At 37.7% G+C, this 26,850-nt stretch overlaps 2 protein-coding genes, 1 non-coding gene and 1 pseudogene across 3 annotated transcripts; 3 read left to right on the top strand and 1 right to left on the bottom strand.

The window, feature by feature from the left end:
• Positions 1-135: 135 nt before the first annotated feature.
• On the top strand, positions 136-5,610 carry LOC126787228 (uncharacterized; annotated as a pseudogene).
• Positions 5,611-6,318: 708 nt separating this feature from the next.
• On the top strand, positions 6,319-8,002 carry LOC126787227 (double-stranded RNA-binding protein 1-like). The gene is made up of 5 exons (XM_050513145.1): positions 6,319-6,547; positions 6,645-6,763; positions 7,114-7,336; positions 7,447-7,524; positions 7,617-8,002. The coding sequence occupies exons 1-5, from the start codon at positions 6,319-6,321 to the stop codon at positions 8,000-8,002; spliced, it is 1,035 nt and encodes a 344-aa protein (XP_050369102.1).
• A 474-nt stretch (positions 8,003-8,476) lies between these two features.
• LOC126787830 (inactive protein RESTRICTED TEV MOVEMENT 2) lies at positions 8,477-10,042 on the bottom strand. Its single transcript, XM_050513742.1, has 2 exons — positions 9,879-10,042; positions 8,477-9,560 (listed from the first exon to the last, which is right to left on the bottom strand). Exons 1-2 carry the CDS (start codon positions 9,985-9,987, stop codon positions 8,599-8,601), a joined length of 1,071 nt encoding a protein of 356 aa, XP_050369699.1. The 5' UTR covers positions 9,988-10,042; the 3' UTR covers positions 8,477-8,598.
• Positions 10,043-19,791: 9,749 nt separating this feature from the next.
• Positions 19,792-19,898, top strand: LOC126789691 (small nucleolar RNA R71). Its single transcript, XR_007671604.1, has one exon. It is a non-coding gene; the product is annotated as a small nucleolar RNA R71 (small nucleolar RNA).
• The last annotated feature ends 6,952 nt before the right edge of the window (positions 19,899-26,850 follow it).

Genomic DNA, 26,850 nt, shown 5'->3' with positions numbered 1-26,850 from the left:
GAACAAGGTAGAATGGGAAGCTGTAATCCTCCTTTTTTTTGTTGGACTCTGATCTAGCTATATGTATTGGCTTCATAGTAATACTGGGTTTTCTTTAGATGTCTTCCTCCCTTATCGTTGTATTTCTAAGAATGACCTTGTTTAGAGTTTTTGGGTTCTCGTATTTCATGTTTGCAGAAAGTTCAAAAGCACAATAGCTCAAAATTTACAGTGAAACCACTTAATTCTTCTACTTCAAATAAGAATGATCAAACAGTTATCCAATCAGATGCTAATTCTGAGACAAGTAGGAATAGGAAGAAAACTAATACGGGACAGCAAAAGAAGTTGAAGATACTGAATCAGAGGTTAATCTGAAAGCATCAAAGGCAGCAGGAGGAGAAAAGGCGTCTAAGAGGACCTCAAAAACAAAGTTTGAGAAGTTTCTTCAACTAGATAATACTGGGGTCGAGGATGATCTGGAACTAGAAAGGAAACTTGCAAAGAAACTCAAAGTCAAGGGTGGAAAATTGAAGGGTGAGGATCTTGGTCCTAACATGTTGTTTGAAGAAATTTCGTGTTTTGATGATTCATTGGGAGACCGACAAGTGACATATCCTGAGGTATTGCCTTCTAAAAAATCTGAAGAAGCCTCTCCAAGAAAGAAACGGAAGAAGGAAAAGTTAATACCTGATGACTTGGTGGCTGAAGATCCTAAGGTTGTCGTTGATGAGGTGGAATCTGAAGATTTTCTTTCCAGGTCATCTTCGAGGAAGAGACAGAAGAAGCGAAAATCCTTGAAGGAATCAATGAGGGTAACAAGGAAGGTGTTGTGTCCATTCAGGTATCTAAACCAATGGAGTCGCGCCAGATGAATGTTGTGTTGGAAAAAGTTCCTGCCAAGGCACCTCAAAAATATGTAGCTCCTCTCACTTAAGACCACATGCAGGGAATGAGCTTGAAGAGTACAGCCAGATCCGTCGACAATTGCGTGGTCTTCTAAATCGACTCTCAGAATCTAATGTGGAACCTATTACAGGGGACGTGTGTTTCCTCATGCGTTCCATTCCTCGTGGTATAGCCTCTGATAGTCTGATATATTTGGTGAGGAGGTATTAACCCTATGTGCTCATGGCCCTCGTGGAAATGAACAGTTAAGTTATACTTGATGGTGAAACATCAACTTACTAATTTTTTCAACTTACTTACTGGTACTCTAAAGTTTAGCAATAATAATTGCATAGACTCAGGATTCTTTCTTTCTATTGGTTTAAATAGCGTAATTAACTTGTTTATGCATTTCTGTTTTAAAGGCATGCTGCTGTTTTTGCTGCTTTTGAGGCTGGCACAGCCAGTTCAGTGGGAAACGACATTGGTGCAAAGCTTCTGACTTTACTTGCTAAAACTTTTGAGGTCTGCTTTTACTGTATTTACTTTAGGTGTTATTGTATCAGAAAGTTTTTACATCAAGTTTATCTTTTTTATTCCTCCTGTTTTTAGGATGAGTACCACAAAGAGGACTTCCTTGAGAAATCCAACTCTTCTACTCTCTCAACTATGCTACTTGGAGTTTGTTCAAGGTATGTTTCCTAATTTCTTCTGGGATGTGAAGTTTAATAAATTCAAAAACATTTGTGCAATTTTTTTGTCTTTTAGCTTTCTTAAAGAGTGGATCTCTGTTTGAGATTAGATATTTGAAATCATCTTTTCTACTTGATGATCTTGCTAAAAAGCGTACTATTATGTTTCATAAGGAGAGGTGGATCTTAATGTAGTGTATATTTCTAAAGCCTTGTTGTTAGACTTGGATCTGTGATCATCATAATACAACCGAAAATAATAGTCCTCAGTTCAGTGAAAATAATGATATACGTATATATAACACCCTACATGTCACGCCCTTACAAATTTTAATTTTGTTTTTTAATACTGTAGGTTGTATTGGAAAACTCATCCATGGACCATGGCCATTATGCATAATTTTTAATAAACACAGATTAAAGAGTTCAAATGTACATATGTTGACATTGAGGGTGTGGCAATAACAATACCCATATTTGCAGTAATTAATTAATAAACTTTTGTACTTTATCAAGCACATTATTAAAGATTTTTTTTATTACTGAATAACTTCTTTTACTATATGGGCACATACGCTACAACAGCTAGTGTGTACAATGAAATAAACCCCTTTGTAATTGATACATATTTTGTCTATATTGTTTTCCAGTGATTTGATTTACGACTTTCTGATTGTTTTGAGCAAGCGGTTAACAGAGATTGATGTCTCCACCATCTTGACAGTTTTGCAATGTAAGCATTTCTGAAGTTCGCAATCATGTAGTGATATAATATGCTCTGCAGAAGAGATAAATGATATTGTATCATCCAAATGCTGCAGATGTAGCACCTCTATTCCTTCCTCTCCAACTAGGAAAACCTTCTCAATCAATTGAACCCATTTATTAAACAAATTGCATGCTAAGCCTGCCTTCATATATTGATAATATTCAAACTTATGATCATATTACATTTTTTATATTGAATGTGTTGTTTATGTTTCTTGTTTATGTTTAGTGAAATCAACAGAATTGTTACTCTTAAAACGACTTGGAAATTTTGAGACTCATAGAGTTGGAAATCATTTGTAACATAAATGGTCCTTCTGAACAGGTTGTGGATTGAAAATAAGGGCTGATGACCCTCTTGCGCTGAAAATTTTTATTGCGAGTGTTCAGGATAGAGTGAATGAGTTAAAACTCTCATGTGAAGATGACCAGGAGAAAATCAATGGCAGAAGGGTAAGCTTACATCTCTACTGTTTGAATTGTTCAAAATTTTTGCATCAAAAGCTGAGAAATCTAATCTGATACCTGTAGATGTAGTTCATGCTTGAAATCATTTGTGACATCAAGAACAACAAGAAAAGACCTAAAGAAGATACTGCACCTCATACAAGGATAAAGAATTGGCTACAAAAGGTGTGTGATACATACATTTTCTTCTTTCTTCCTTCCTTATTTTCTGTTGGCAGTGGGAGGAAGTTTTGGACTTTTGGTGCTTCCTTGTATACTGCCGTCATACAGGGGATGAAGAGGCTTCTATCCCATTTAATTGTTGACGGTTGAACTTATTTAGCCTTGGTGATAAAAGCAAGGTATGTGCAAGTTAGAGACGAAGGATCTGCTTGACATAGCTATAGCAGCAAAGCTGGTTCAGGCAACCTTTGTGTCTTTATTGTTATAAGAAGTTATCATAATACTATAAGCTGCAGCCTCAGATGTCCTCTCATCTATTATCTGTCTCGTTTCCTTTAGCCCTATCCCTCTCTAAACTTGAGAGGATCGACGAACCTGAGAGAGGGATCCAGAATCGGATCAAATCTTCATCCCATCTTTAAAAGGAAATATATAAATAAGAAAAAAATGCTGTTTTTCTTTTGGACTTGTCTAATATCTGTTGGGTTTCTAACTCTCTTGGGCTTAATAATATGAGTATAGGTTTCTCTATCTGGGCTACTTTAATAGAGGTAATTTTAAAAATTCAACTAGTTTTACTTTTTACCTTCATATTTATACAATTTCATTAATTAATACAATGATTAATAACATTTATACATATAAATTAAAAAATTCATTGTTGGAAAAGCAGTCGCCTTAGCGCGCCGATACTCTCGCCTTGCGAGGCTTAACCATGTCGCTTTCGCCTTCGCTTTCGTATATGAAAACATTGGTCTTTATCTATAGAATGCTAGTTGATTTACAATTACATGGTATATACATATATATAGTAAAATTTAAAGTGAATTAGTATACATCGAGTCTCATAACATATATAATCTTGGTCCTCTACTTATTGGGCACAATAAAGTAAGCATAATATGTTGAGTTATGGTAAACACATACATATACGCGGGTGTGTAGCAGGAATGGCTTTGTTGGTTACCATATTCCCCTGCAACCAAGGTTCAAATCACACTGGTTGGTTAGGCCCCTTTTTCTTCAGTTCTGATCAAATTGGGCCGGATTTGGCTGTTGGGTCATGAGATAAATGACGAAATTTCCTTTATTTCGCCCAATTTCTTGAAAATTCGCGGAATATCATGATATATCTAAAATTTTGGGAGAGATATTTCGCCACTCTAGAAAAACGAAATTATTGTGAAAATATCGCTGATAATTTCGATATTTAAGACCTTGGTCTGGATGCAAGAGTGCTTAGTTCATAAGGATTGTGTTGTCTAATCGCTGGTCTTGAATTTTCGTTCGCAATATCGTTAATCTTTTTATAGAATCAGATATCAAACCTTTAATTTTAGACTGTTTGTCAGGTTTTCATTGTCTTTATGTTTGTTGATGATTTATTTTCAGCTACGGGCTCAAGACATATTAATAAGTGGACTCAATTGGAGCAAACTTCTTGATCCTAACAAGAAGGGCCAGTGGTGGTTATCTGGGGATATTGCTTCAACCGCAGACAATGTCAGAGGTTGCCAACACAATAGACAAAGAGGTTCTTGAAGCCCAGAAACTTTTGCAGCTGGCTGCTGCACATAGAATGAACACAGATGCTAGAAAGGCAGTCTTTTCTATAATTATGAGTGGGGAGGATTACATTGATGCATTTGAGAAGCTTCTGAGATTGGATTGCTTTCCATAAGCAGGTAGGTGCCACCTTTTTTGTTTATGATTTGGTGGTTTCTGTTCTTGCAAACTTATTTGTCAATGTTCTATGTCAGAGAGATAATGCGAGTTCTTGTGGAGTGCTGTTTACAGGAGAAAGTGTTTAACAAGTATTACACAATTCTGTCATCCAAAATGTGCGAGCATGACAAGAATCACAAGTTCACATAACTGGTATTCCTTTCTCTCCCACTGGCCTTTATTTTTACCCCTTGAGAGGGAGATTATAGGCAATGAGTTGTAAAATAGAATTGGGAACATATTTCGTCTTCGATGCAGCATATTCTCTGATTCAATTTTACAGGTATCTTCATTTTGAATCCTATGTGATTCTTTTCTCCACAGTTTTGCCTTTGGGACCAATTCAAACAGCTAGACACAATGCAGCTTAGTAGATCAATACACCTTGTCAAATTTGTTGCAGAGATGGTAGCCACCTTCACCCTCTCACTCGCTGTACTGAAGACATTAGATCTAGCTGACATCAAGCAACTAAGTGCAAAAAGGACAATGCATTTCCGGAAGTTATTTGAGGCCTTCCTTGAGTATCCGGATAGCGTGATCTGGAATATATTCACACGCGTGGCTGTCACCCCGGAGCTTGAAAGTCTTAGAGATGGGGTAGAATTTTTCATCCAGTATATTGTGGAAACCAATAAATCCCTAAGTCAAAAGTTTAAGCTCGCAAGGAAAGCCCTAAATAATGCTGAAGGCGTCCTCAGATGAGGCCATTTTTACACTGTTTGCCTTAGTTCATGGTACTTGCCTACATTACATACACACGATGGGTTGAGTCAGAGTACTTTTCCTTACTCCATTCAAGCAGGTTTATGTATGAATGAGCACATCAGAGGATAAGGAATATCATTGTTTTGCACTTATTCTATTGCTTTTTTTAACTGTCGAGTATAAAATCGGCTTTAGCTATTTACCATAGCAAATTAACTGGTTTTAATCTACGTAAGTAGTCTTTTTTCTTTTCTTTTCATTTTCTTGAGAAAGGGTTCCTCCTATGCAATCATGTAAATTTAGGTCGAGACATTTGTACAAGCACACCACACTATTTTTATTTCTTTTATGAATTTGGGTGGGTTCCACGAAGAAATCAAGCAAAAATTATATGTCTCACAACTGATCATTTTTCACCAATTCTGGCGTTCGTGTTTTAATTTCCAACAGGCAGCAGGTATTTTTCTTTTTTGGTCAATTTTTTAAGAGGCCTGCTTTGAGTTGGTGAACAGCCACATAGAAGTCCATAAATATCAACCATGCTAAGAACCCTATCTCTAATTTGATTAAAACATATATCTGATGACAAACTTTGAAGCGTTAACCTATGTTCAGAACATGTAATTTTTACCAGGAATATATTGTTGATGGTCAGAAATGCAAATAGCAAGCGTATGCCTCATGCTTTTAACATGCAAAAAGATAATGAGTGATCCCTAGACTTCATTTTACTAGCTGCATACCCAAGAATATAACCTGAATAACCTTGGCCATTTCACCCGAAATAGCGTGAAAAAGAAAAGTAACATAGTGAAAATATGATCATAAAACATGTGGGAATCATTTCATGTTGTGTTGATTAGATAACGAAGCCAAAACAAAAAGGGGTTTCATCCATTGCAGAGAAAGAGAGAAATAAAGAACATATATGATGTACAAGAGTAAGCTGCAGGAGCTGTGCCATGAAAAGAAGTGGGGTTTGCCAAGATACACTGCAATAAAAGATGGACCAGATCACAATCCTTGCTTCAAGGCTTGTGTCTCAGTGAATGGCTTCTCCTTTGACTCACCTGTTGCCTGTAAATCTTCCAAGCAAGCCCAAAACCAAGCCGCCATGGTCGCTTTTCTTCACTTCACCTCTCCACCTTCTTCACCAGGTATAAATTCTCATCTGGTTTTCTTTTGCTATATTAATTGTTTGTAAATAGACCTATTAGTTCTTTTAAGTTGAGTGTAAGGCTAGTAGTGTTACAGTGGATGAGCATTGCACCTTGGAGAGCCCAAAGTTCATTGACAGTACTTTAAAGGAGGCTGAGAATGCTGCATTGGACGCTGCTTCTATGTTGATTTCATTGCCAGACTTGTTTCAGGATGTAAGTTCTCAAAACTATTTCCAGCCATCATGATACGAGTTTCTGTTAATTAACTGGTTGCATCACTCAACTCTGTTAAATCTTGTGCTGTCTTGTGTCTCGCCTTATCATGCACATGACATTATGCACTGAGTTAGAAGTAATTCTTTGAAGTAGAAAAAAAGTCAATGAATAAGAAAAAAAAACAAATAATTTGCAAATGATGTCTTATATATACTGTTATTCTAAATTTCTAATACATTACTTGATCAAATTAGTTTAGTTCAATTCAGTGATTTAATTAATTTCATTTAACACCTGAGCCTTGTGTCAAAGAATCCTCTAAATTCTTTCTGCCATGCCATGTACAGGAAGAACCTGGTCGTCTTTACAAGAATCTCTTGCAGGAGTTAGCTCAGGGAGAAGGTTTTACAATGCCAATATATACCACTGTGAACTCCGGTGCATCTCACATGCCAACATTCTCTTCCACTGTGGATGTAGAAGGAGAGAAATTCTGCGGACATGTGGGGAAATCCAAAAAGCAGGCAGAGTTGAGTGCTGCAAAGACTGCTTACACTGTGTTAAAAGAGCGTAAGTTATGGTTGTAGAGCTGGCAGATTTTATCTTCTGTGCATATTTTCCTGGCAGAATGTGGTTGATTGGGCATTGAACATGCATTAACAAGACTAATTTCTGTGCAGGTGCTCTTAAAGCCACTCGAAGCGCTAACTGGAGACCGACTGCTACCGGGAACAAGGAATGCGCTAAAGACACTAAAGGTAACACACACACACATTCCTCTGATACTTAGCACACATTTGAAAACATTTTTTTATTTTGTTTAACCAACTCTTCTACATAATACATGCAGGAATAGATGAAGGTCAAGAATCTAATAATATATCAGACAACATGAATCTCGGAGCTGTGTCTTGTTATGCACCTGATGCTTTGGTACTGGAAATGGATAAGTTAAACCAAACCGGAAAAGTTTCCTCATGCTCGGAACCAGTGCTCTCTTCAACTGAAGAATGCCCTCTCTCTCCAGCATTTACCCATGATGATGATCTTTCGGCTGTCTCTACTGAAGATAAAAATGAAGGCAATATGACGGGATCAAAGAGTTACTTGCTGTGCAACAGGTTTAGAGTCTATACACAGTTTCCAGATATTGCATTCCCTAGGTGCATAACTGTGCTGCCCATAAGTGATGACAAATGGGTGGCTGTAAGGTTAGAGTTCTCAAATGGCAATTAGGTTGAGGTGCTTCTACCATTCTATTAATATGAAACTATATGGAATAAGACTTGGATTTACCATGTGACATATATCCAGCTAGGCGTTCCAAATCAGACTTTTTTGAAGGGACTGGAATTATCTACAATCAATTCTATAAGCTAGTCTATGAAATGTCATGGCTTCATATGCTGCTTATAACTAAGAAAAATTAGTGTAAACCTTGAAATATACAAAACCAAGGTGGTGAACTATACCTTCAGACTTCAGTGATAAATAACTGTGGTCTATATACGTCGCGCGCATTATCAATATTGAACATTCCATCTGCATTTTGAAGTTTCGAAACTGCCCAATTTGTCTAGTCACCACTGCTGAAACTTGATTTGCCTTTACTGTACTATAGCACAGTGACTATCATGGTGATTTAGGAAAAAATAAGTTAACTTTATATAAATAATAGTATTGAGGAACAGTAATAACCCATAATTGTATCAAAGCAAACCCTTTTTATTCAAGTGTCCAATGTGTGTATGTGTGTGTGTGTGTATGTAGAAATTTTCATATAATATTTTGCACGCACATCTGCAGTGTGCTATCGATCGGCTTACAATTATTTACAGCTCTTCGCGTTTGAATTCCTTGATGGAATTGATAGCATATTTAACATATAAGCCAAGTACTAGAACACATCCAAATGCCATGGCCAAGTTTACCAGTTTCCTTGGCTCCTTGAGCTCCATGATTAACCCATCAACAACCTGCCTGTAATAGCCACGCCCTTGTGTCCTCATACTACAATACTCTTCCGTTTCTGCATCCTCCTTTGCTGAATAGTCCTGATGAACCCTTTTACCGCGATTAACATCTCCAGTAGTAGGTGATTTTTCTTCGACATTTTGAGCACTTGCCGAAAACCTATCACTCTTTTCTTTGTCCATTGATGTCTTCTTTGAAGTATCCTTAGTGCTAGCGGCAGCTGCTCCCTCAAAGGTTGTACTCCTCTCATTCACCTTACTTGGTTGATCCTTCGTATCTAGAGCAGCTGATACCTTCTCCTTCACTGGTGCCTTCGGATCAGCTGTGACAGCATTGCTAGCATACTTTGTTTGTGATCCACTATTAGCTGTTAATGATCCGTCGGTTTTGTTGTCCTTATTGGCTTTAGAAGGCAGTGTCTGTTCTTGAGACGCAGCATTGGTCCTTTGAGCATTGTTAAGATTCGTTTGAGCTGAAGCTGCAGCAGGTTGTGGTACATAAGTAGTAGTGCTGCTTGTGGGCTTTTGAGGCTTTGGAATTGCTTCTGTGGGTGGTGGTGGGGTTCCCGTGGCTGGATTCTGTGGCTTCTGATCCTTATTTGTTGCTGTTTCAACCGGAGCTATTGTCTTCGGAATCTTGACATAAAGGAAACCGTTGTCTAACCTTGCAGAGGTTTCATTGACATCACAATTTGACGGAACTGGAAACTCTTTGCGGAAGCGCTGCCATATATTGTTTTCCGGACGAACTGGGCGTTCGCCGAGCACCCTAATGTTCCGAGTTGAGGTTACTTGGATCCTTAGATTCTCCTTCTTATATCCTGCATCAATGCATTACTTGTAGTCAAGAGCATGATTTATAGTTTATACTTTATTTTGGAAAGTTATATATCATGTAAAAACTGATGAGAATTGATGAAAATGGTGAAGACCCTGATTAATTAGGGTTTTAGCAAAATATTATAACGTAGCAGCTATATATAAGGTTTTGCTAGCCCAAATCATCACCAGTTCACCACATACGTACAGCATTATTTGAATCTAAATTTGATTACTGTTTTATGCATGTAAATCGATAATTTGATAGGATAGGCATGAAATCGGGAGCGGTAGGGAATAATTAGTACAAAACTACAAACCCTGTAGATTGACGATGAGAGTTTCATATCCTTCCTCTTGAACCCACTCTGCAGATGGAAGTTCAATATCTTGGTAAACCCGATTAGCATTAGCTGTTGACGTCTTCATATATATCTTGATGCCGGGATTAGTATGTATGTGACTTCTCTCTCAATCTCTCTTGTAAGATTGATCGATTGATGTATGTGTTTCTGAGGGAAAATGGAAGCTGGGGATGGTTAGATTTATACACATAATAAGGCCTACGAAGATTGGCTTGTGATTTCTTTGAATTTGGTTATTCCTTTTCTGAAATTGAGAAATGATAATGCTTCAACCATGAAATATGCTTTAATTGGGGCATGGAGTTCATTAATGGGTGACTTGATGCAAGCGCAAAGTGAAGCTGCACATATTCGTTGTCTAAAGTTTCTTGCTACATTGGAATCTTCATGAGTTCATATTGTTTGGCAGAAATAAATAATGATCGATCTCAATTCAATCATGTGGAACATCATTGTACCCAACCCCCTATATAAAATATATATCTTTTCAAAAAATTTAAAATATATATATATGCTCTTCCTCTAAGACATTCATTTTTTGAGTATTTTAAAGAGATAAGTCATTTGACCAACTTCTTGATCTCATTTCAACATCTCTACCGTTCAACATTTAAAGTCTAATGTGTAGATTACCTCTATAAAATTTCAGCAAAAATAGAGGTGTTTAAGGCATTTAAAACTGAGATATAAAATGTATAAGCATGAACGGTTTAAGTTTGACAGATTTGGTGCGTCCGTTGTTTTCACAAAATTTGATACCTTTATGATCACTATTTTGGCTGAAATTTTACAAAAATAATCTATAAATTAGACCCTAAAAGGTTAAACAGTTGAAATGTGAAAATGTAATCGAAAAGTTAGTTAATGAACTATCCTTTTAAAATACTCAAAAAGGGATCCCTCATTGAAACGGATATATATATTATATATTCTCTATCACAGAATGAAGCTTCACTCTGAAATTACAGAGTGAAGTTCTAATTCTGACACATTTTTTGGCCAAATGTTTTCATCATAAATCATTCAATAGCTCGGTACAAAGTTTCATCCAATTTGACAATTGTTTGAGCTTTTAAAATTGAGATTTATACTAACGGTTCATGTTGAATAGTTTTGATTCGTTCATTGATAAATACAATTTCAATACCTTAATAATAACCACATTGATACCCATCATAATACTAATCTCAAATATTCATCAAATCAAAGAAGTTTGAAACTGAAATAGACAAAAAGAAAATTAAACTTGAATCACAAATTGATAAAGCACCCTTACTTGAGGCTTTAATGCCAACGTTTGTGATGAGACATGATGACTCGGCGTCTCAGAGAGAGAGTTTATGCCTTTGTGACGAGACAAGATAGCTCGTGAAATTCTTACCATTCCTATTTCTACAGTAGCATCAGAGTCAGCATTTAGTATTGCCGGTAAAGTGTTGGACCAGTATCGCAGCTCATTGTTGCCTGAAAAGGTTAGACCCTCTTATGCACTAGAGATTGGATATTTTGTAATAACAGTACATTCTCTATCATTTGTCTTTGTATTTAGTTTATTATCATTTCATCATATGAATATTTATTTTGATTTAATTTTTCTCCTTTTTATACTTTAGATCAAAAGGAGGTGGAGCAACTTACTGATGACTGATGAATGCTCGATTACTCGACATCAATATTTAACCCTGAACACATCATAGTAGTATAAAGCAAGAGGGTATCGTTCACAAACCGGGGATCCAGCCAGGGCTTAGGATCACAATACTTACACGAATTCATAAAGGTTTTAAGGTTTGATATAGATTTTGGATTGAATCATAAAAACAGTAAATAAAACCTAAACTAATATATACATGTGATCAACCAACCAACACATAAACAATCACCAAAACAAATCACATAGAGGGAATCGAACCAAGTCTATGTCCATTCTTAGTATCATGCCGAGACATACATTGAGCAACCAAGGATGGATCATGCATTTAGGGTTCTAAGCAGTAACCTAGACACATAGACACTTAACACATTCAATCACAACCAAGCAGCCATAATCGAAATTCTAACATGTTCATCTTAATCATGTAATCCCAAAGCCATGCACATTGAATTCATCAAGTATGTCACTTACTTAACCAACAACCATGCAATTCGAAAATCACATAAACAAGAATAAACATGTTCTTAGCATAAGTCTTTAATCCAACAACCTAAATATCATGCTACAAGCATAGTCATAACACATAGGCATCGAAAATTGTTCACACATGTATTCGGCAGAAACCAAAAACCGAAAATCATAAAACCAAAAACATATTTTCGAATCCTCTATATAAATTGAATCAAGTAGCTATTTCATAGACAAAATTGATACAAGACTACACTAACCAAATCGCAACTTCATCCATGAACAAGAATAAAACCAAAACCGAAATTAAACAAGAGTGAATCATGGTTACACTTTATAAATCAAGCAATCCACAAGTGTAGCCGAGACTTCTATGGATGAAACCTTCTTCACAAGCGTGTTTGAAGGCTATTGATAGGTGGGGAAGGATGAATTCGGCAGAGCTTATGGCTGTGTTTTTGTGTAGGGTTGATGATGTTGCTGAATGGAGAGGCCGGCCTCTATATATAGAGGTGTAGGAAGCCTTCTTGCATGCCAAAAGGAAATAGAATCCAATTGGGAAACTGAAATCCTCTTTGTTATGGATTTGATTTATGTACTCCATATCCAACTTGATGTAGGAAACCAAGTTCAATAGGGAGATCTCTTTAAGGGCTGCACGGCAATTTCTTGATCCAACTAGGAGTAGCTAGGCCGGCCTCCTCTTCTCCTTCTTCAACTCGAATATGATTTCCTTGTTCAACCAGGAATGCAACTCGGCAACTCTCCTTTCTTTCCAAATATGATTTGTCTTTCCTGAAAAGAAATCGTCGATTAAGGAATAGGAAAGAATGAAAATAGGAAAGTAGAGTCCTAGTCGAGTAAGGAATCCTAGCTCAATCAGGAGTTCTAACACTTAGCACAATTTCATCATCAAATCATCTAAATTCGAAATAGCTCTACCTAGAACATACATATGACAAATATGAACCTAAAACAACTAAATAAGAAGTAGCAAAGCATAAGAATAGGGCATATATACATTAAGAACGTCACACTTCGTGCTCCTATCAACAACCCCACACTTAGACTTTGCTAGTCCCTTAGCAAACACTAAAAAGAAAAATCAAAACATAAAACAAAATCAAAGCAACTAACATTAACGACACAACATTCTAATGCCTTCAACATTTTGTCTCAGAGATCTTCAAACTCATAGCATCAAGAATAACACTCAATCGAAATAGATAAGATGGATTCAATGGTTAATGAACATGAGATTTCGTTTAACAAGTAAGACATGGCAGAAACAAAGGTGATGTTAAGCTCGACATGCTCAAAACAAGTTCAAATTCAACTCACATAGGATATGCACTCCAAATCTTTTCTCTCAAGAACATGGCATATGCTTAAAAGCTTTTCACACACAAGAGTTATGAACATAGTGAAAATCGAAAACCTCATGAAAGATACCAATCATATGCACAAATGAACCCAAACCATAAGCTTACTTATGAAACAAACTCCACAAATCAAGAGCTACTCATTTTAAGAATCATGCGGATCTTTAGAAAAGGGATGGTTTAGGCTCGGCAATGACATATTTTTCAAGGTAAAGGGAATCACAAAGGTCATCCTCACGACTTAGCAGAGCAAAACATCCACCTTATGTCGCCATACTCCATAAAACAAGGGCCAAATATCCTCATGTTGGACCCATTCATCACTTTAAACATTGTGAAAATGAACAAAGGCTAAAGTATAACATTATTGAGCCTTCAACAAAATACATCACAACTCCAAATTCACATAAACAAGTATGTATGCCGAGATCTTTCATCATACTTTCTTTCATATTTTTCTTTCTTTTCTTGCCGTGCCATATATCTTTTCTTTTCTGTTTCTCACGGCATCAATACTTTTTTTCCTCTTTTTCATACTCTTTTCACGGCATAACATACATACAATAGCATAACCCCATACTTGAATCAAATCATCACTCCATATTAACATCCACAATCGGCTCTGCCAAGCCTCAAAGACAAGGTAGAGATATAACTATACTAAGCAAGGATATAACATGTTGGTAATGAAAGAAAAGGCTTAACGTAGGCTCAAAGGGGTAAACACTAAGGTGTCCCAAGCAGGGCTCAATTAGGGATATACGGCTTTTTGGCTTTAAGTGGTGGAAATCCTAAAAAGATCCAACAATCCTTTTCAAAATCAGAGTATATTATGACATAAAGCTTCGAAAGTTTCACAAAGTAAGTTCTAGCATTCTCTAGTTCATTGCAATTCTATGGCATATGAATTGATCAACATAGATGTAATGAGGTTATAAAGCCAAGAAACGATAGAATAAAACTCTCCAAAGAAAGGCACATATATATGGCTCGAATCTCACATAGGTTACATGAATTCAAACAAGTAAGGAACATGCTCATTCTGTACCTAAGTTTCAAAATCCTCATCTACTACATGTTCGTACAAAATCTACACATCGATTAACCATCAAATAACAATTAAGTTCATTCCAATATCATGATCATCTATCATCCATAAATTCAAAGATCAACTCATCCTAGACAGTCAAAGGCATACCTAGGACTCAAAACAAAAACAAAACAAGTTATCAACTTGAAAATCGAAAAACAGGACTAAAATGACACTAAAATTTCGAAAATCAAAACATAAAATTGAAACACATAAGCATCAAACAATAGAATTCAACGAATGATGTAAACCCCACCCCACACTTAAAACTTACATTGCCCTCAATGTACAATATGATAAGCAACGAAAATTAGAAAGAGTTAAGGGATAAGAAAATGCAAACACTCGTTGATGGCTCCTTCATTGGCTTAAGTTTAGAGTCTATAGCCTAGACTCTCTTCAAATCATCACTTGCTTGCCGTAGGATCAAGGAGAGACGTCTCCTCCACATTGTGTTCCACGAAATTGTCATAGTACGGCTTCAAGCGATGTCCATTGACCGTGAATTCCTTTCCATGCACCATGCTTTTGATCTGAATAGCACCAGAAGGAAAAACATTAGTAACAACAAACGGTCCAAGCCACCTAGAACGGAGCTTGCCCGGAAACAATCTAAGTCGAGAATTAAATAAAAGAACTTTCTGCCCAACGACAAAGTGTTTCTTCCTAATCATGCGGTCATGGAATGTCTTAGTCTTCTCATTGTAAACCATTGCCGAATCATAGGCCTCATTCCTAATCTCTTCAAGCTCATGCAATTGCAACTTCCTATGTAATCCGGCCTCATCAATGTCCATGTTAAAATTCTTCACAGCCCACCATGCACGATGTTCAAGCTCCACAGGAAGATGGCACGCCTTGCCATAGACTAGTCGAAATGGTGACATGCCTAGGGGAGTCTTGTATGCCGTCCTATAGGCCCAAAGAGCATCATCCAATCGTTGAGACCAATCCTTGCGTGATGGTCCAACAGACTTCTCTAAAATTCTCTTGATCTCACGATTAGATAGCTCTACTTGTCCACTTGTTTGAGGGTGATAAGGCGTAGCAACCTTATGCTTGATTCCATACTTCTTCAACAACGCCTCAATGGTCCGGTTGCAAAAGTGAGATCCTCCATCACTAATGATAACTCTCGGCATACCAAACCTAGAGAAAATGTTAGAACGAAGGAAATCTGCAACAACTCGAGAATCATTAGTCCGGGTGGCCTTTGCTTCCACCCATTTCGAAACATAGTCAACACAAACGAGTATGTATAAGAAACCATTTGAGCTAGGAAAAGGTCCCATGAAATCAATACCCCAACAATCAAAAATTTCGACATATATAATCGGTGTCATAGGCATTTGATCTCTAGATCCTAAGTTTCCCATGCGTTGGCATCTATCACAAGTCATGCAAAAATGATATGCATCTTTAAAAATCGTAGGCCAAAAGAAACCACATTCTAACACCTTAAGAGCAGTCCTACGTGAACCAAAATGTCCTCCACAAGATTCAGAATGGCAAAACGTAAGTATAGAATGATGTTCATGTTCAGGGACACACCTCCTAATGATTTGATCAACACAATGTTTCCACAAGTATGGTTCATCCCAAACATAATACTTAGCTAATGTCTTTAGTCTATTCTTTTGTGCATGCGATAATGTATCAGGAAATTGCTTAGAAACAAGATAATTGACAATATCTGCATACCATGGCTCACTTACCTCAACTCGAAAGAGTTGCTCGTCCGGAAAGCTCTCTTGGATGGCCAAGGGCTCGGCATCTCTTACCAAACGACTCAAATGATCCGCCACAACATTGTCACTTCCCTTCTTGTCCTTGATCTCGAGATCAAACTCTTGGAGTAGAAGAATCCATCGAATCAATCTCGGTTTGGCATCCTTCTTTGTCATTAAATACTTCAAAGCTGCATGGTCAGTGTAAACAATAACTTTAGATTGAAGTAAGTAAGAACGAAACTTATCTAGAGCAAAGATCACGGCAAGAAGTTCTTTTTCAGTTGTGGTGTAGTTTTGTTGAGCATCATTGAGTGTTCGTGAGGCATAATAGATGGCGTAGGGCTGCTTGTCCTTCCTCTGCCCTAGCACGGCTCCAACTGCATAGTCGGAGGCATCACACATCAACTCGAATGGCAAGGACCAATCCGGCGGTGCCATGATCGGTGCTGAAGTTAGGAGCTTCTTCAAAGTCTCGAATGCATGCTTGCAATCATCATCAAAGTGAAATGGAACGTCTTTTTGAAGCAATGAACTCATTGGTCTCGCAATCTTGGAAAAGTCCTTGATAAACCTACGATAGAAACCTGCATGTCCAAGAAACGATCGAACATCCCTCACACTCGTGGGGAGGGGTAAGTGACGCACAAGATCTATTTTAGACTTATCAACCTCAATTCCTCTAGATGAAACAATATGACCTAAGACAATGCCTTGCGTGACCATAAAGTGACATTTTTCCCAATTCAAAACCAAGTTAGTTTCTTCACAACGTTTAAGCACTAGTTCAACATTTTCAAGGCAAGTTTCGAAATCTTCACCATAGACAGAAAAATCATCCATGAAAACTTCAATTTTGGAACCAATATACTCAGAGAAAATGTGATACATACAACGTTGAAACGTACCTGGGGCGTTGCATAAACCAAAAGGCATGCGACGATAAGCAAACGTACCAAAAGGGCATGTGAACGTAGTCTTCTCTTGATCTTCTTCCGCAACACTTATTTGGTTGTATCCACTATATCCATCAAGGAAACAATAGAAAGAGTGACCAGCTAACCTCTCAAGCATTTGATCAATGAATGGCAATGGCATGTGGTCCTTCCTTGTTGTCGCATTGAGCTTCCTATAGTCAATACATACTCTATGTCCGGTCACTGTCCTTTGAGGCACCAACTCGTTGTCCTTGTTCTTCACCACCGTGATGCCTGACTTCTTTGGCACAACTTGAATAGGAGAGATCCACCTACTATCCGAGATGGGGTAGATCACGCCACAATCGTGCAACTTAGTGATTTCATCCTTTACAACTTGCATCATTGGGGGGTGAAGGCGTCTCTGACCTTCCTTGGTTGGTTTGGCACCATCTTCTAGCAATATTCAATGTACACACATGGTAGGGCTGATCCCCTTGATGTCGGCTAAGGTCCATCCTATTGCCGTCTTGTGTCTCTTCAACACTTCAATCAATCTCTCTTCTTGCTCCTCATTTAGTGCAGATGAAATGATCACGGGCAATGTATCCTCTTCTCCTAAAAACGCATACTTCAAGTGGTCCGGAAGAACCTTAAGATCAAGCTTTGGAGCTTGCACCACAGAAGGAAGATTCTTGTTAGTAGTTAAGAGAATTGGACTAGGAGAGACAAAGCTTACCTCACGTGCAACCTCAAGGGAGGTCACGGTTTTATGAATGAAGGATGGCACGGCCTCCTTAGCTTCTAACACCGAAATGTTTGAGCTATCACTTGTAAATCCGGCCCCTTGGGCAATGGTGAGTGCCAACTCGTCATTTGTCAAGGTATCTAGATAGTTATCTGCAAGGGAATCAAGTATGTCAACTGAAAAACAATCACTTAACTCCGAAAGAGGATACCTCATAGCTTCAAAGATGTTGAAGCTAATCACTTCACCATCGAACTCAAAGGTGAGTGATCCACTAAACACATCTATTTTTGTTCGTGCAGTCCTCATGAAGGGGCGGCCTAACAAGATAGGAACCTCCTTGTCATCTGCCTCCGTTGGTTCCATGTCAATGACATAGAAGTCGGCAGGAAAGATCAAGCTCGAAACCTGCACAAGAACATCTTCAACATAGCCCAAAGGGACTTTGTTGGAACAATCAGCCAATCGAATCACAACATTATCACGTTTCAAATCACCTAGACCTAGGTTCTCATAGATATAGTGCGGCATTACATTGATAGATGCACCTAAGTCTAACATTATCTTTTCAAATGTCATGTTTCCGATTGTACAAGGGATAGAAAAACTCCCTGGATCCTTAAGCTTTGGTGGTAGCTTCCTTTGGAGCACGGCAGAAACCGTCTCACTCATTGTAACAACCTCCTTCTCTCGAGTCATCCTCTTATTGGTGCACAATTCTTTCAAAAACTTAGCATACTTAGGATTTTGTTGTATGCATTCAATAAGAGGCATGTTCACTTCCACCTTCTTGAAAATGTCGAGCATGGCTTGATCAGAGTCATCCTTCTTTTTCTTTGCAAATCTACTAGGGAAGGGAACACGAGGAAGATCATTAGTTGAAACCAAACCACTAGAGTTAGGATCCTTACCTTTGTCATGCAAAGCACGATCTTCTTTTGGTAGAGGCACGGCATCATTGGCTTTAGAGGAGGCAGGGTCCTTCTCTAAGTCTTTGGCATTGTAATTCTCGACCTCCTTACCTTTAGAAGGCACGGCCTTCTTGTGTTGCTGCATTGGAGCATCCAAGGTCCTCCCACTTCGTGTCACCATGGCCTTCACATTCGGATTAGGCTCAGTTTGGCTCGGCAACTTCCCTCCTTCATGGATCTTGCCCATGAAATCGATCAGTTGTCCCATCTGCTTCTTAAGCTCGGTTATATCCTTAGAATGAGCTTGTTGACCTATAACTAAAGCTTGAGTAGCAGAGTTTAGATTTTGTTGCCCTTGAGCAAGAGACTTCAAAAGTTCATCATAATTAGGTGAAGATGCATTATTCGAACCATGAACATTAGAGTTAAAGGGAGCAGAACCTTGAGGTACCTGAGGCCTCACAAACAAACCTGAAGGACGAGGTCCTTGACCTTGAGCATTGGATGGTTGAGCATTGTTGCTCCAACGAAAATTTGGATGATCTCTAAGTCCAGGGTTGTATGTGTTCGAATATGGATCGTACCTAGGCCTTTGTTGCCCCATAAAGTTCAACTCTTCTTCAGTCATTGCACCATTTGGACAATTGTCAGTCGTGTGGTCTTTGAAAGAACAAATGCCGCATGCTTGAGGGTTGATGCTTGAACCATTGAATGCCTTGACTAGCACGTCAAGCTTCCTTTCTAAAGTCGCCATCTGATTCCTTGCATCAACATCATACACCCCACGGCTCTTGCTTCCTCTCTTCTCCTTGGAACTAAATTGGCGATTGTTGTCAGCCAAGTCATCGATCAAGGTGTAAGCTTCTTGACCGGTTTTGTTCATGAATGTGCAGCCACATGCCGAGTCCACCATGCTCTTATTGGTGGTGTCGAGTCCTTCATAGAAGAATTGTACCAAGTCATCCAACGAAATACCATGGTGAGGGCACTTCCTTTGTAGTTCCTGAAATTCCTCCCAAGCCTCATAGAGTGAATCACCATCTTTTTGAGTGAAGTTCTGAATCTCCCTCCTAAGTCTTTTCGTGAGTTGAGCAGGGAAGAATTGCTTCAAGAACCTCCTAGTCATTTCGTCCCATGTAGTGATGATTCCTGCAGGCAAAGAATATAACCAACGTTTAGCATCATCCTTAAGGGTAAATGGGAACAAAAGCAATCTCAAGCCTTCTTGAGAAAGATGATGAATCGATTGGAGCTTGCAAATGTCCAAGAACTCCCTAAGGTGAACATTAGGGTCTTCCATTGAAGAGCCAGAGTACTTAGGCAGCTGCCCAAGCAATTGAACGGGAATGGAGAAGTTAGCTTCATCAGGTGGAGTGAAAGCAATGCATGAGGGTGATTCCGGGGTGGTAGGAATGAATGCATTCTTAAGTGCCATTGGAGCACCAACAGGAATTATGTCACGGCCCGCAATTGTGTCTAAGTCTGAATTGAAGACGAATGGAAAGGACAGATCTTCCTCTTCTTCTGATCTAGGTGAAGAGTTTAAGATTGAATTCCTTGGAGATGTTTCGAAATTCAAAGGTCTACTTATGAAAGAGTTGTTTAAATCTCTAAGTGCTTGAATTCGATCCTTGAGCTCTTGTGTCTTCTTAGAAAATTCGGACATGCATAGTACCTGTTTATATGAAAGGTAACGAGTTAGCCATGAAGAATACATAATGGATACATAAAATTCGTGCCTTCCCTTAGTCACACACACGCACACTTAAGGGGAAGGACACGGCAACTATGTCAAGTTTACAAGAGTTAGTTCTTTACGTTTTCACAAGTTCATACAATTCACAAGTTCTTTTTGCTATTTTAATGATTGAATGATCGATTGATTCTAAGTTGTAAATCAAGGTGGACGTGCGGCCTAAGTATGGATGCCTAGACACAAGATCAAGTCTTTGTTTCAGAAGGCCTTTAGCTCAATCAGAGATAGTGAACATGGTAGGACTCATTTGTTGAACTACGGAGAGCGAACTCCCTATCGACTCCATCACCGAGATGTATGTCAGTCAGTAGTTCTCTGAGATCCAATTTTGGTCCCATGCACCAGAGTAATAAAAGAGCGTGCCCCTTACTCAGCTGGACTTAACCTCATGTGTTAGACAAATCTCCAAGTGTTAATAAAAGCCGCCCTCGACCTCATGCAAACTCGAGAGCTAGCATGAAGGGTTAAGGCTAATATTAACAAAAGGGACTTTACCTATTCCGTTCGATTTACAACCTACAACAATCATTCACTCAAGCACCAAAACAACAACCTAATATACATTACTATATGTTACACGAAATAAGAATAAGATTGAGAATATACAAATGTACAATATAAACAATGAATTCGTAGTAAAAGTTAGGGATCCATCTCTAATGGATCCCCGGCAACGGCGCCATTTGATGAATGCTCGATTACTCGACATCAATATTTAACCCTGAACACATCATAGTAGTATAAAGCAAGAGGGTATCGTTCACAAACCGGGGATCCAGCCAGGGCTTAGGATCACAATACTTACACGAATTCATAAAGGTTTTAAGGTTTGATATAGATTTTGGATTGAATCATAAAAACAGTAAATAAAACCTAAACTACTATATACATGTGATCAACCAACCAACACATAAACAATCACCAAAACAAATCACATAGAGGGAATCGAACCAAGTCTATGTCCATTCTTAGTATCATGCCGAGACATACATTGAGCAACCAAGGATGGATCATGCATTTAGGGTTCTAAGCAGTAACCTAGACACATAGACACTTAACACATTCAATCACAACCAAGCAGCCATAATCGAAATTCTAACATGTTCATCTTAATCATGTAATCCCAAAGCCATGCACATTGAATTCATCAAGTATGTCACTTACTTAACCAACAACCATGCAATTCGAAAATCACATAAACAAGAATAAACATGTTCTTAGCATAAGTCTTTAATCCAACAACCTAAATATCATGCTACAAGCATAGTCATAACACATAGGCATCGAAAATTGTTCACACATGTATTCGGCAGAAACCAAAAACCGAAAATCATAAAACCAAAAACATATTTTCGAATCCTCTATATAAATTGAATCAAGTAGCTATTTCATAGACAAAATTGATACAAGACTACACTAACCAAATCGCAAAGAATAAAACCAAAACCGAAATTAAACAAGAGTGAATCATGGTTACACTTTATAAATCAAGCAATCCACAAGTGTAGCCGAGACTTCTATGGATGAAACCTTCTTCACAAGCGTGTTTGAAGGCTATTGATAGGTGGGGAATGATGGAATTGGTTTTAGGATTTCTTGGAATGGTGAAGGATGAATTCGGCAGAGCTTATGGCTGTGTTTTTGTGTAGGGTTGATGATGTTGCTGAATGGAGAGGCCGGCCTCTATATATAGAGGTGTAGGAAGCCTTCTTGCATGCCAAAAGGAAATAGAATCCAATTGGGAAACTGAAATCCTCTTTGTTATGGATTTGATTTATGTACTCCATATCCAACTTGATGTAGGAAACCAAGTTCAATAGGGAGATCTCTTTAAGGGCTGCACGGCAATTTCTTGATCCAACTAGGAGTAGCTAGGCCGGCCTCCTCTTCTCCTTCTTCAACTCGAATATGATTTCCTTGTTCAACCAGGAATGCAACTCGGCAACTCTCCTTTCTTTCCAAATATGATTTGTCTTTCCTGAAAAGAAATCGTCGATTAAGGAATAGGACAGAATGAAAATAGGAAAGTAGAGTCCTAGTCGAGTAAGGAATCCTAGCTCAATCAGGAGTTCTAACACTTAGCACAATTTCATCATCAAATCATCTAAATTCGAAATAGTTCTACCTAGAACATACATATGACAAATATGAACCTAAAACAACTAAATAAGAAGTAGCAAAGCATAAGAATAGGGCATATATACATTAAGAACGTCACACTTCGTGCTCCTATCAATGACGTGTTTGACTTGACATTGGATGAACAAAGCTAGACCAATTGAAGATCTTTGTATTTTAATTACGTAGAGATAATGACATTAGATGTGACAATGGTGAAATCAAATGTGCTAGAGCGTTAGATTCATCTAATAATTTGACATTACACTTAATTTGATATGGAATTGTTCCCTTTTAACATATTTTAGCTTTTGTGTGGATTTTTGGAAAACATGAGTATTTATCTTCATAGGGACTTCATACAAAAATATATATTTAGATTTGGACTTTGTTACGGGAGCCAAATCCGGGAGATCTAGCTTCTCATAACCTTGTATTCTGATGTGTCAGCTCAGTGGGATTTGCACACAAGTCAAAATCAAAGGGTCAACCGTGCATCAGCTTTTGATCCTCCGAAGCTTAGGTTAGTATCTGGTACGGAGTGAGTTTGAGAGTTAAGGACTTACGAATGTGTTGCCTCTTTTAGGTGGTTTAGGCAGCCTATTTATAGGTGCATTGAGATAGGTGTCTGGCTCTTCCTTCAATGTGAGAATGTGCGCTAGCACATAGCGTCTATTATTTAGGCGAGCCACAGTGGGTGGCATTAATGGCGATACCCGAGGAAGCAGAGAGGCTACTAGATCAACTTTCCTGCATACTGGGCCTTCTAGGTCTCCGGCCACCGGTTCCGCGACCGGAATATGAGGAGATTAAGCCGGAGGTCCCCACATTCAGGGGTGGTGTTAACAAGTCCCCAAGTCCCCGGTCGAGGAGATTTCTTGGGTGGGGGGTTTCATATCTTCATCTTCAGCGCAAATATCCGAGTTCAAATTACTCGGGACCCGGGCCAGCCTATACGTGGCCATAGAGAGTGATCTAGGACCCCGGTACGTGTCAACTGCCTATCAACTCGAAACTACAAGACTGAATAAATATATAAACCACTGACAATAAGAAATGAGGAGCACATGAAAAAAAAAGATGCAAATAAATATAAATGCAAAAGGTAGCAACGTAAGACTCAAACATCAAACAAAACACATGTCTAAGTCTTTATGGGCCTACTCGGTCGATAAGTAAGTGAATAACAAGGTCGAAACACGAGAATCACTAGAGCACGCCAAATAATATTAAGTGTACTTTAAGGTTTAAATGCACTTAGTATCTTAATGGTGATTTACTTTATTATTTCCAACAATTCTAAGTTAAGTGTGTTCTCGATACTCGATTTGGGTGGGAACCGAGGTTAGTGAATAATTGTAAATAAACGTCACTATTTATGTCGTCATTTTAAATATGTTAGGTTTTCACTAAGTTACCCTAGATAAGAGTAAAACTGTCAAAATCATTAGTAAATAGTAAAATAATAACTTAGGATAAAACCGTAAAATAGGACTGTAACAGTAATAGTAAATAGTAAAATCTAACCAGTAACTCTGCTATGGGCAGGATTGTAAATACCAAAAGTTATAGGGGTAATTTAGTACTTTTATAGTAAAAAGGTAACACAGTAAAATCAGAGTTTTACCATGAATACTCCTGAGCTTGCGTAGTTTAGCACAAAAATATTAAACTACTTATTCGACATCTCAGAAAAATGTAAGTTAGCTTCTACATATTGGAAAACGACGAAAAATTTTCAGGGGCTCATAGTGTGTCACTAAATTTCTTCCTTTTGATGTTTAGGGGCACATTGAAGAAGCACTGAGAAAGAAGAGAGAAGAATCAGATCAAAACAAGACAAGTTGCCGAGACCAAAAAGAAAGGGAAATCGAGTTCAATAAGAAGAGGAAATTCAGCAACGACAAGGAGAAGAAGTCATATTTCAACTAGGAGAAGAACTCTCGTTTGATCTAGTAGGGCGAATCGTATTGGATTATGAAGCCTAGTCCATTGAGGGAAGCCCAAGCCAAATCCTACCAGATTCAGAAAACCTAAACCAATTTAGTTTCAACTTTATGACCGGCCTCCCTAGGGTTTTTTCTCTATATATAGGCCTGTTTATGGACAAAAAAGTATCACATCTCATAAGTAAAGCCTAGCTGAACGTCTGCCACAAGCACTATCCATGACCACCACAAACTTCATAACATATTCCCTTCCTCCATAACCGATTCCACCACCTTTAACGAATCCTTCAAGGTTCTTAAAGTGTGATTCATCCATGGCTTGTATTTTATTTTCTAGTTTCATAGGTTTTACGATTTGTATTAAAGAATTCTTGGATTTATTTTCGGTTTTATATATGAAGAACATGATTTCTAATTTATTTAGTTTTATGTTTCGATTATAAGAACTCTTGTTTATGATTTGATTTCGTGTATTATGGTTTAGGACAGTAGGTTTTCGATATGTCTTTAGGTTTTATTTTGATTTATTCTTTGAACTCGTGCATCTAAATCAAGGCTTGAGGCTATCACGGCCATGACTATCATTGGGTTGCGATTTCATATATTAAAGTAGTCTTTGATCGAGTTAAACATTTTGTTGTCTAGGTCATTGATACTTAACTAGAGTAGTTATAGTTCTAGGAATTTGCATGCTTAAATATGATGAGTGACACCATGCATGTTTACATGTCTTCAATTCGGCTTATTGTGCTTATGTGCTTCTTTGTGTTTAACTTTTACGCTTCGTGTTCTTAAACCTTTTAATATATATTTAGGATTACACGCTTCGTTGATTCTAAATAATTGTGAAGTCTTAATGATTATATGAACTACTTCGGGCAATTAGAATTGGAATTGAGATGAAATTTGAGTATATTGAATCTACTTTATGCCTCTAGTCATTGTGTGTGTGTCTTACATAATCTTGAGTGAATCTCGTGCTTGGTAATGTGTTGAGTTGTCGATCACTTGTACATAATTAATTAGGATTTTATTTTCACTAGTAGTTTAGTTAAACAATATTTCAAGATGCCCCCATTTCAATATGTGTTATGTAAATATGTGTTACCATTTGATAGACTGATCACCCTTGAAGTTCCCTGGCGGAACAATAATTTATTATTTTATACTAACGATAACATTTGCAGGGTTATAAATTGAGCTTAGTATAGTTCCAGTTACGCAACTCGTCAATTTTTGGCACCATTGCCGGGAAAGTTTAAAAGTATCGGTATTGAGTGTTAAATGTTTTGATTGTTGAAACTTTTAAGTCATAAAATGCTCTAACTTTGAAAAACATTATGGATCATTTCTAGGAGTACCACTACTTGAACCAAAAAACCATGTACCCTTATTTGTGCTATGTTTGGGACCCCTTAGTTGAACCCCTTTTGAGCCTATACGTTCAACCTATTTTTCATCACCTACATTATCTTCATGCTTAGTATTGTTACCTCTACCTTATCCTATAGACTTGACAAAACTCTATTTGAGATGATATTATAATTTGATGTTTGAAATACGTGTAGAACATGTGAAAAGAAAAAAAATCAAAATCTTTTAAGCATATTGCCGAAAGAAAACAAAATGATGAGATCAGTAGAGAAAAAAAATCAGAGATGAGTCTTCTATTTGTGATTTGGAGTTGAGTGGCAATTGAAGGTCTAAAAACTTTTTACATTTGACATTTGCCCATTTTCACTTTGATGTTTATAATGATGACTAGACCCAACTTATTATATTTGGCCCTTGATGGTGTTTGGTGTTATAAGGATGATGTTTACTCCGTTAATTTGTCTATATGATGACCTTTGTGATTCCTTGATATTCCATGCCTCTAGCTCAACCTAAACTCTAACCTTGTATAATGATCCTAATGATTCTTAAAAGGAGCAAATCTTGGTTTGTGGAGATAATCATAAGAGTTGAGCATATGGTTTTGGTCCATTTGTGAACTTAGTTGTTAATTGACGTCTTCTAAAAAAATTATATCCACAAACTGCTTTCATTTGATGAAATATGCAAGTGTAGCCTTACTATTTATTCTCTTGCATATTCTTTTATGTGAATATAGCCATGAATTTGAGTGAAAAGAAAAAAGTATGTCTTGTGAGGAAGATTGGATTGACTAAACATGTTAAATGCTTATTTTCTTGTTTCTGACTTAT

Source organism: Argentina anserina, chromosome 3 (assembly GCF_933775445.1).
Source record: "Argentina anserina chromosome 3, drPotAnse1.1, whole genome shotgun sequence".
NCBI classification, from domain to species: Eukaryota; Viridiplantae; Streptophyta; class Magnoliopsida; order Rosales; family Rosaceae; genus Argentina; species Argentina anserina.
This window is presented reverse-complemented; position numbering and strand designations above follow the sequence as displayed.